This window comes from Chrysochloris asiatica, unplaced genomic scaffold (assembly GCF_000296735.1).
Source record: "Chrysochloris asiatica unplaced genomic scaffold, ChrAsi1.0 scaffold00051, whole genome shotgun sequence".
Lineage (NCBI taxonomy): Eukaryota > Metazoa > Chordata > Mammalia > Afrosoricida > Chrysochloridae > Chrysochloris > Chrysochloris asiatica.
In genome coordinates, this window is record NW_006408569.1 from 14538318 (window position 1) to 14549422 (window position 11105).

Consider the following 11105-nt stretch of genomic DNA (forward strand, 5'->3'; position numbering starts at 1 on the left):
CAGCCCGATTCGTAACCACTACGCTACCAGAGAGATGATAATGTTGCCTTCAGAAGTGTATAGGCCCAGCCAGAGGATATATATAGAGACAATAGCTTCATATTTTGGTATTTTTGTTTAGTAACGTTGCTATGATTTTGTAGCAATACTTTTTGACTTACCCTAGTAAAAGCCAGTTTCTTTCCATTGAAATAGTGCATTAAAATATTTATTTACAAGTAGAGAACTTAAATGCTAGAAATTGAAGCCACTTGAAGACAAAATCAAAACAGGGAAAAAGGGAAGGATAAAGAGAAAGTAAAAGATCCAAGGAAGAAGAAAGGCAAATAAAAGAAGTTGATAATAGCATCTTTGAAATTGTGATTCTAGAAAAAAAGGAGAAGATAGAATTTACCAAAAATTAATTTGCATGTAACTTTTCCAGTGATTTTATGAGGTTCTGTATCTCCCTGTGTCTCCCTCCCTCCAGTTCCTCTCCTCTGCAGGCACATTCATCTCCTGTGAGAATTCTTTAAAATATATTGCAAGAGTTAACCTCTTTGTCAGCACTGTGCCAGGTCACCCCAAAATAGAAAATGGCAGCATTACTTCTGTAAACTTGCTTGCCATACCTCTACCCAGACATTATTAAAAATCAGCAGCACATTTTTCACCTTTCCATGCTGAGATTTTGTAAACATAGTTTTATTTCTTCCGCAGTAAGTGAAAGTTAGCCCATAAGAGACAAATAATTATTTGGGTAATGGCTGCGGTTGCTTAAATGATCTCTTCTGTATTAAAAAAATCAATTATTGTTTCTTAAATTTTCTCTACGCGATCGTTAATTCTCTATGTAGATTTATTAGACTCCTCTGAGTTAATTATATTTTGAAAACTTGGGGGGGTGAAATTTTTGTATTATAGTCAGTGTAAATCTTTTCATTTCCTAAAATTGTCCTTAAGAACATCATTTTAAAAATGCATTGAAGTATATTTTACAATCACTTAATCAGATGCTTTGATCTCATATATTTGCATGATATTGCCTCTTTGGGGGTGAAGTTTTCAGACTGCGTAGTTTTCCAAAAGGTCCAATTGGTCCAATGCTGCCATCTGGTGGTCATTTAGGTGCTTTAATTTGTCACATTTCTATAACAGTTCCGTATCTTTAAATGAGTATAGCCATGATTGTTCTTTTAGTAATCTTTACGACGATCTCTTTTCGGATCTCACAATCTTTTTTTTTTTTTTTTTTTTTAAGTAAAATGTCTCCTGTTCTGTTCTTTGGCTAATAAAAAATGACATTTTATTCCGTAGTAGTCCTGCGCCAGACTGCAAAGCTGTTTGGACTGCAAGGTCGGTGGTTCAAGCTCACCAGCTGCTCCTCAGAAACCCTGTGCAGGGTTGCTATGGGTCGGAACCGACTCAACGGCACTTCACAACAACAAGAGTAGTTCTATGGCCACTTTCTGGACTCATAAGTTTTTGGGTTTTTTTACCCAAAATGAGGAATCCTGGTGCAGCACTGTGGGTTAATGCGCTGAACTGTAAGGTCAGTTTGAACCGCAGGGTCGGCGGTTCAAGCCTACCAGCCGCTCCTCGGAAACCCTAAACAGGGTCGCTATGAGTCAGGACCGACTTGAAGGCACTTAACAACCTGAAGTGAAAGAGCAGAGCAGCCAAATGAGGACAAAATGGTGATGCACCTTCTTGCTGTGGGCAGAAAGTTTTCAAACCAAGTAGCTATAGAGATAGCGCAGCATCAGCGCCCCCTAGACAATGGTTTACTGCTGGCTGAAGGAAGAGAATAAAGCTGGTACACCGACTGGAAAAGATATGGTCCAGGCAGGGCGGTACAAGACAGTGTGTGGGGGCCATATGATGATGATCCCTGGTCCACATCATAGGTGACAGATGTCATTTGTTCATGTAATATTGACAGAAGAGAGTAGAGATGAGATCAGAAAGCTTTCAGACTTAGAGATAATGCACAGGCATTTGCCCCCCTATTCCTATATTAGGAGTCCTGGTCTTGCGTTGTGAGATAATGCACTGGACTAAAAGGTCGGTTTGAACTGCAAGGTCAGCGGTTCAAGCTTCTCAGAAACCCTTTACAGGCATTTAACAAGAACACCAAACAACATTCCTATGTAAAAGCCACTCCTCCCACCTGCTGCCCCATTTATAGAAAAATTCCTTAACAGGTCTGTTGCTCTTTGCCTTGGTCTTGGGAGAAAGTTCTCTCTTTGTGTGCCCATGCCCATGCAGGATTCCCAAGAGGGTTTGCAGAGGTTTAAAACTGAGGAACTACAGGCTGTGGCAAGCTGCAGACTGCCCACAGGCGACCAGTTGACAGTGTTTCCACACTAAGTTTCTCCAAACTCGGTCTCCCCAGGCATAGTGCTTGGTGATAAAGAAAGAAAAAGCCAATTTCTAAATCAGCAATTCTCCAGAGAGCAAGGAGGCTATGCTATGTCAAAACACATTTTTCATGTTAGGCTATGATTTTATATGTAGAAGACATCAATGTACACGATGTACTTTTATATCATCCACATTTATAAATATTTATCTATAGAACATGAAACATACCTATTGTTTTCATTCTACAAACTTCAGAAATTAAAGCTTGAACCAATCATTTTGCTTGATGAGATCATTCTCAAGAGGAAAAGGGCAAAGCCCCACCACACTCCCACGCCCCTCCAGGGTGTTATCTCAGAATCTCCAAGGGTGAGTGAATTTTATTTTCATTAAGAGGTGAGATTTAAATGCTAGTCAATTCAAAACAGAATTGAGTCCTACCTAAACACTGCTCCTTGTCTATTTATCTTGCATATTAAAATCAGATCAACCAATATTTATGAAACACCTATTACATGCAAGGCATTATACGTCAACAAACAACTTATTTCTGAAATACACATTAGTTGAAGGGTGAGGTGTTCCATAACCTGAGAAATCTTCACTTTTAATGCTATGTTCCCCTAATATAGTTAAAACATGAATTGCAAACTAAGAATATTTCATATGCAACTTTTCAGAAAGATGTCTACCCCACGACGTCAATAAATATCCCTTGGTGGCTATGAGTTAATATACTCTGCCCCTCCCCCCTATCTCTGTACTGAAACAACAGACTTGATTGCTTCTCTCTACTCTTCAAGCACCCCCTCCCCAACTTGCTTAAAACCCTTAATGGCTCCCTGCTGTCACCATTTTGAAGCCTAAACTCCTTAATATGACTTAGGAAGCTCAACAAGATCAGGAATGCCTACCTAATTGGCCTTATCTCTTGTCAGTTCTTACCCCTTACAACACATCCATGCTCTGCCCCCATAAAACACATCTCATTTTCTGAAAAAGCCATGGTTTTGTTCTGGGGATTTTACATACCAGGCCTTCATAGTACCGAAAGCTGTGTGGTTGGTTATGTGCTGTCGAGTCGGTTCCGACTCATAGCGACCCTGTACAGGGTTTCCGAGGCTGTTAATCTTTACGGGAGCAGAAAGCCTCGTCTTTCACTTTGTCTTCCATTATACTGGAAATTCCATGAGAATCAATAGCATCCTGTGCATTCCTGTATTCTCAAGGTCTATCACAGTGCCTGGCACATTGTTGTTGTTATGTGCCATCCAGTTAGTTCTGACTCATAGCGACCCTGTACAGGGTTTTCAAGAAGCAGCTAGTGGGTTTGAACCACCAACCTTGTGGTTAGCAATCTAGTGCTTATCCTACAATACCATGCCAGGACTCCAAGTGGCACATATTGTTGTTGTTATATGCCATCGAGTCAGTTCCGACTCATAGTGACCTTGTATACAATTTCAAGGAGCAGCTGGTGGGTTTGAACTGCCAACCTTATCATTTGCAGTCCAGTGCTGATCCTACAGCGCCACAGCAGGATCCTGACTGGCACATTGTTAAGATGTTGTTAAGTACCATGGAGTCGGTTCCGACTCATAGCGACCCTATACAGGGTTTCCAAGGCTATAAATCTTTACGGGAGCAGAAAGCCTCATCTTTCTCCCGCGGAAGCGCTGGTAGTTTCGAACTGTCGACCTTGAGGTTAGCAGCCCTATACGTAACCACTATGCTACCAGAGCTCCTTGACTGGCACATAGTAGATGCTAAATAAGCTGGAGTTGAATGTATTAAGGTATATGTTATTTAATCGCCTCCAATTCAGTGGTACATATGATGCTATTTGATTTTGCCTTTGTTTCATTGCAGTCAGTGATGCTCCTCTTACACAGTCAGCGGCGTTACATCTTTGAGTACGACCAATCGGATTGCCTGCTCTCAGTCACTATGCCTAGTATGGTGCGCCACAGCCTACAAACCATGCTTTCAGTGGGTTACTTCCGGAACATCTATACTCCCCCCGACAGTAGCACTTCTTTCATCCAAGACTATAGTCGAGATGGTCGGCTGCTACAGACCCTGCATCTGGGGACAGGGCGCAGAGTTCTGTACAAGTACACCAAACAAGCAAGGCTGTCTGAAATTCTCTATGATACCACTCAGGTCACATTAACTTATGAAGAATCTTCCGGAGTAATTAAGACAATACATCTGATGTATGACGGCTTCATTTGCACCATCAGATACAGACAAACAGGTTTGTGGGGGGAAAGTGGTGATGTGACAACATCCGTATTTCCTTATGAAATGTTTGCTGAGCACAGTCTAAGATAAAGATATTAACCTCTAGACATTCAATCCAACAGACTTTCACTTTAGTTATCAAATCATCTTCCATTGAAAAATAAAAACATGTATTATAGGCTGCATGAAAGCTGATTCCTTAAAAACAGTATATCTCTCTCAACTCTCAAGAAAACTGAAAGCTAAGTACCTAGTTTAATTGTTCTCCTGTTCCTACCCACCACCACATCGCCCAAAGATGCAGGTGCAAGATATGAATCTCATTGAAACTAGCTCAAGCCCTATGTTACTTTTATGAGCCCCAGCTGGTGACAGACAGCTTCAAAAGTCGGAACTTTAAACTGCATTTCATTCTTTGGGTGTAGAAAAAGGCCCAAATGCGGTCACTTTCATATTGGACCTTGCCAAACCTGACCCTCTGACATTCATTGTAGCTCGGGTTAAATGACATTAAAACTTTTTTTTTTTTCAGTGATTAGAGTAAGAAAACATGGTTATACTCTAGTTGCATGACCCTAGGTTACTGGATGAGTTATTACTCTTATAGTTCTTGTAATTAAATTATCCTATACCCATACAGGAGCTCTGGTAGCGTAGTGGTTACGAATTGGGCTGTGAACCTTAAGGTCAGCAGTTCGAAACTGCCAGCTGCTCCGCGGGAGAAAGATGAGGCTTTCTACTCCCGTAAAGATTTACACCCTCGGAAACCCTGTACAGGGTCGCTATGGGTCGGAACCGACTCAACGGCACTTAACAACAACAACAACATACCCATACTGAATCCTGGTGGCGCTGTGAGCTAGGTGTCTGGGCTGCTGACCACAAGGTTGCTGAGTCAAACCCACCAGCTGCTCCACGGGGGGAAAAAAACGAGGTCATCTGCTCCTAAAAACGTAGTCTCAAAAACCCTACGTAGGGTTGCTCTGAGTCGAAATCAACTTGATGGCAGTGGGTTGGAGGTTTGCTTTATTATTTTTTTTAATGACCATGTTGTTGTTGTTAAGTGCCATCGAGTCAGTTCCGACTCATAGTGACCCTGTATAGGTTTCTGAGGAGCAGCTGGTGGGTTTGAACTGCCGACCCTGTGATTCACAGTCCAGTGCTGATCCTACAGAGCCACACCAGGAGTCCCTTAATAGTCATACTATACAGTGTTTTTCAAATGTTTCCATGGTTGCTGACCACCACTATGAGTATATATATATATATTTATATATGTATATATATATATATAGAATGATATGCTCAGACAATAGATAGCAGAGGTCAATCTATAATATTTTATTTTGAATGTAAAATCACCAATAACAAACAGCACTAGACCTTTCTGATTGCTCAACATCTATCGCCTACCTTTGTTATCATGGTTATTATCATTTTGCTTCCTACAGGCCCTCTCATTGGACGCCAGATTTTCCGATTCAGTGAAGAAGGTCTTGTGAATGCACGCTTTGACTACAGCTACAACAACTTCCGTGTCACCAGCATGCAAGCTGTTATAAATGAAACACCTTTGCCCATAGATCTGTACCGCTATGTTGATGTCTCTGGTAGAACAGAACAATTTGGAAAATTCAGTGTCATTAATTATGATTTAAATCAGGTCATAACTACCACAGTGATGAAGCACACCAAGATCTTCAGCGCCAATGGTCAAGTGATTGAAGTCCAATATGAAATCTTAAAGGCAATTGCCTATTGGATGACAATCCAATATGACAATATGGGCCGCATGGTAATATGCGATATAAGAGTAGGAGTAGATGCCAATATCACAAGATACTTCTATGAATACGACGCTGATGGACAACTTCAAACTGTTTCTGTAAATGATAAAACCCAGTGGCGTTATAGTTATGACCTGAATGGAAACATCAACCTGTTAAGCCATGGGAATAGTGCTCGTCTTACTCCTCTCCGATATGACCTCCGGGACCGTATCACCAGACTGGGAGAAATTCAGTATAAAATGGATGAAGATGGCTTTCTGAGGCAGAGGGGAAATGATGTGTTTGAATACAATTCTAATGGTCTGCTGCAGAAAGCCTACAACAAGGCTTCTGGCTGGACTGTGCAGTATTACTATGACGGGCTTGGGCGACGTGTCGCCAGTAAGTCCAGCCTAGGGCAGCACCTGCAGTTCTTTTATGCAGACCTTGCCAACCCCATAAGAGTTACTCATTTGTACAACCACACAAGCTCAGAGATTACATCTCTGTATTATGATCTCCAAGGCCACCTTATTGCCATGGAGCTAAGCAGTGGGGAAGAATATTATGTTGCCTGTGATAATACAGGCACCCCACTAGCTGTGTTCAGCAGCCGAGGTCAGGTGATAAAAGAGATATTGTACACTCCTTATGGAGATATCTACCATGACACTTACCCTGACTTTCAGGTCATCATTGGTTTCCATGGAGGACTCTATGATTTCCTTACTAAATTAGTGCACCTGGGGCAACGGGATTATGATGTTGTTGCCGGTAGATGGACAACACCGAATCATCACATATGGAAACACTTGAACCTCCTTCCTAAGCCATTCAACCTCTACTCCTTTGAAAATAATTACCCAGTTGGCAAAATTCAAGACGTTGCAAAGTATACTACAGGTATTTGTACAACTAAATAAAAAACGTTTCTATTGTATATCACCTAAACTCATTGTCTTTGTAAATGTGATCCCTTTTCATGCCCATTACTCTGTATTCACTCTCTTCCTTGGTTTTCTAGAGGGAGCAAGACTGTGAACGTTAGCACAAAACATGATGCTGTTGTCATCCCCATGCATTTTTTTTTTCTTTCATTTTAGACTGTTCCTAGGTGTGTTTTGCACTCTCAAAATGTTATCTGAATAATTTCAAAAAATAAAACTGCAGGATTATGCCCCATCAATGAAATCTACTATCACAGACTATGTGGCCCAAGTATTACTATCATATTAAGAGCTTCAATGCATTGAGCCTATGTTTGGGATTGTTCACAAATGGAGAGGTTTCCCTGTACAGAAAGGTTCACCTGTTTTAGAGTGGGGAGTACTAGAGGGAATTCTAGCCCTAACTTCCCATTGCCTAAATTTCTTGAGGCTACAAGAGCAGCTTTCAACAAAGATTATACAGTATGCTTCACTTTTTTTTCTTTGACGTCTTGTGTCTCACAGATATTGGAAGTTGGTTGGAGTTATTTGGTTTCCAGTTACACAATGTGCTACCTGGATTTCCAAAACCTGAATTAGAAAATTTGGAATTAACTTATGAACTTCTGCAACTTCAAACAAAAACACAAGAGTGGGATCCTGGAAAGGTTAGTAAAAGTTTTACCTTCTCTATTTTGTTGTTGTTGTTGTTATGTGCCCTGGAGTTGGTTCCGACTCATCGCGACCCTACACAGGGTTTCCGAGGCTGTAAATCTTTATGGGAGCAGACCGCCTCATCTTTCTCCCACGGAACTGCTGGTAGTTTCGAACTGCTGACCTTGCGGCTCGCAGTCTGATTCATAACCACTACGCCTTTATTTTAGTGAGGAAAAAAACAGCAAACCAATAAAACTAAAAACCGCAGAACACTGAACACCATGGCAGGTATTGACCTATATCTTCTTATTTATTTTTCAGTCTTTTTTAAGATTCACTGAGATATCTGTGATTAAAGAGGAGGTAGATAAAAAGGATAAGGGAACTAGAGATGACTTGAAGGCTGCTATGATAGGTAAACAAGAAGAAAAATGAACTTTCAGAATTCTGGATTGGGCAACCAAGGTCTATATAGAGAAAATTGTTCACTAAGAAACACAAAAATATCTGATTCCCAATGATAAAATAATTTGGCAAATAGCGCATTAATATGTGGGAATAAAATAATTAAAATAATTTTGATAATGAGAGCTTACCAGAGAACTGAAGCAAGGATAATAAATACTACATTTGTTGCAAACATATCTATGAATGTGGTGAAGCATAAAGGGGCAAAATGATGAAAACTTTTTAGACAATACCAAACACTTTAAGGGAATGATTCCCTGAGCCTCGGGACTCAGGACCATAGTCTCAGGGAACACCAAGATCAATTGGCATGACATAGTCCACACAAAGACCACATTCTACATCCAACTTTGGTGAGTAGCGACTGGGATCTTAAAAGTTCTACTGTGCGGAGGAAAGGAAATTGATGAAAACTGAAGACACTTGTAAATAATTAGTCCAATGGACGAATGGGACATGTTAACATCAGTCTCCACAACCCTGAGACCAGAAGAACTAGATGATGCCCAGCTACCACCATCAAATGTTTTGAAAGGGAACACAATAGAATGCCCTGGATTGAATGTGAGAAAATGTGGACTAAAACTCAATAGTATAAAAAAGACCAGGCTTACTGGTCAGAAAAAGACTGGTGTAACTCAAGACTATGGCCTTCAGTCACCCTTAAGATCTGGAACAGATCTTATGGCTCAATAACCCTCATGGCTCAATATTCAGCTAACGTGTAGATGGGTATATAGCGGGAACAACAACACCAGTGAGATGTACTCACCATGGAATGGTCAACCATTCAAGATTAAAAGGGCAGCATTTACCTAAGGAGGTAATCATTTAAGAAGGGTTGAGGGTTGAACAGAAATAAGAATCATTGAGAGGAAGTGGGATAACTGTTGTTCCATGGAGGGCATTGCAATCATTGAGATGAAACAAGGTGTATTGCTTGTTGAATGTAAAACTGAGGATCTTCTCTGTAAACTTTCCCTCAATTCACGATAAAAAGTTTAAAATTTTTTATTTTAAAAAAAAAGAATAATAAACACTCCAGAATTGAAAATAAGTCTGGAAAATATGAATACCAGCTGCAATTCAAAACTCAACATGTATGAGGTACAAACAGAAACACAATGCACCTTTTTTTTTTTTTTACTTAAAAAGAAAATAAGAATATCTGTGCTTGAAACTAATTGTCTTCAACAAAATCAAACTGAAATTTGGGTGGGAATATTTTTTAAAGTATAAGACAAAGACAAGAGTCATTGATAGTTTAATGGGTGAAAATGTGTGCATTTGAGGGGAGCTGGACCCACTTAACTTTAAGTGCCTTCTAGCTCTGAGATTCTGCTATCAATTGTGAAGCTGTTTTTTTTAATGGTCAACTCAATCGTGATATTAAATACATGCCAGGTGACAAAGTCACCTGTTAGTCTTTTCTTTTCCAAATCTCTGAAGAAGAGGTTCCAAATTTCACCGGTTTTTAAATCACTCGCCATCAAAGTAAAGCTAGAAGGAAGCAGCCTTGCGAGCCTTTTTTAAAGTTTTCATGAGCACCAAGCACATGGCTAATCCTAGGCTGCATTTGCACTGTGCCTTTTCTTTTTCCTAGACTATCCTGGGTATTCAGTGTGAGCTACAGAAACAGCTCAGGAATTTCATTTCCTTGGACCAACTTCCCATGACTCCTCAGTATAGCGATGGACGGTGCCTTGAAGGAGGGAAACAACCAAGGTTTGCTGCGGTTCCTTCTGTTTTTGGAAAAGGTATCAAATTTGCCATTAAGGATGGCATAGTAACAGCTGATATTATAGGAGTAGCCAATGAAGATAGCAGGCGGCTTGCTGCCATTCTCAATAATGCTCATTACCTGGAAAACCTACATTTTACCATAGAGGGGAGGGACACTCACTACTTTATTAAGCTTGGATCTCTGGAGGAAGACCTGGTACTGATCGGTAACACTGGGGGGAGGCGGATTCTGGAGAATGGTGTCAATGTCACTGTGTCCCAGATGACTTCTGTGTTGAATGGAAGGACTAGACGGTTTGCAGATATCCAGCTCCAGCATGGGGCTCTGTGCTTCAACATCCGGTATGGGACAACTGTGGAAGAGGAGAAGAACCACGTGTTGGAGATTGCCAGACTTCGAGCTGTGGCCCAGGCCTGGACTAAGGAACAAAGAAGGCTGCAAGAAGGGGAAGAGGGTCTTCGGGCATGGACAGAGGGTGAAAAGCAGCAGCTTTTGAGCACTGGGAGGGTACAAGGTTATGATGGGTATTTTGTTTTATCTGTTGAGCAGTATTTAGAACTTTCTGACAGTGCCAACAATATTCACTTTATGAGACAGAGCGAAATAGGCAGGAGGTAACAAAAGAAATCTCTGCCTTTGCGTCACCAAAGACTGCCTGTTTTTAAAACACAAAATGGTTTATTGTATTGGTTTTCTAGATCACAATTCTCTCTCTATAAATATAGAGGAAAAAAAAAAAAAACATATCCAACTGCCTTTCAATGTGACGGAAGATGGTATTTTAATATTGTTTGTTTAAACTCTTTAAGAAATGACAGAGATTTTTAGTTCTTGTGTGGCAGTATTCAAAATAACACAAGTAGAACTCAAACAGCTTAAAAAAAGAAAACATTTTTTCAGAAAGCACCACTTAAAATGTGTCAAGCCATGCCTATGTTCAAATATATAGAATGA

At 40.4% G+C, this 11105-nt stretch overlaps 1 protein-coding gene across 3 annotated transcripts in view; it reads left to right on the plus strand.

Moving 5' to 3' along the window:
- The window catches only part of TENM1 (teneurin transmembrane protein 1), an 884561-nt gene extending 873736 nt beyond the window's left edge, over nucleotides 1–10825 (plus strand). For 2 of the 3 annotated variants that reach the window (XM_006862842.1, XM_006862843.1), the window contains exons 29-32: nucleotides 4213–4600; nucleotides 6039–7259; nucleotides 7808–7950; nucleotides 10011–10799. In XM_006862842.1, the coding sequence (XP_006862904.1) occupies nucleotides 4213–4600; nucleotides 6039–7259; nucleotides 7808–7950; nucleotides 10011–10769 (2511 nt within the window). In that variant the 3' untranslated portion in view covers nucleotides 10770–10799. Of the gene's footprint in view, nucleotides 1–4212; nucleotides 4601–6038; nucleotides 7260–7807; nucleotides 7951–10010 lie in introns of all 3 variants that reach the window. The other variant, XM_006862844.1, reaches the window with a different exon arrangement.
- The last annotated feature ends 280 nt before the right edge of the window (nucleotides 10826–11105 follow it).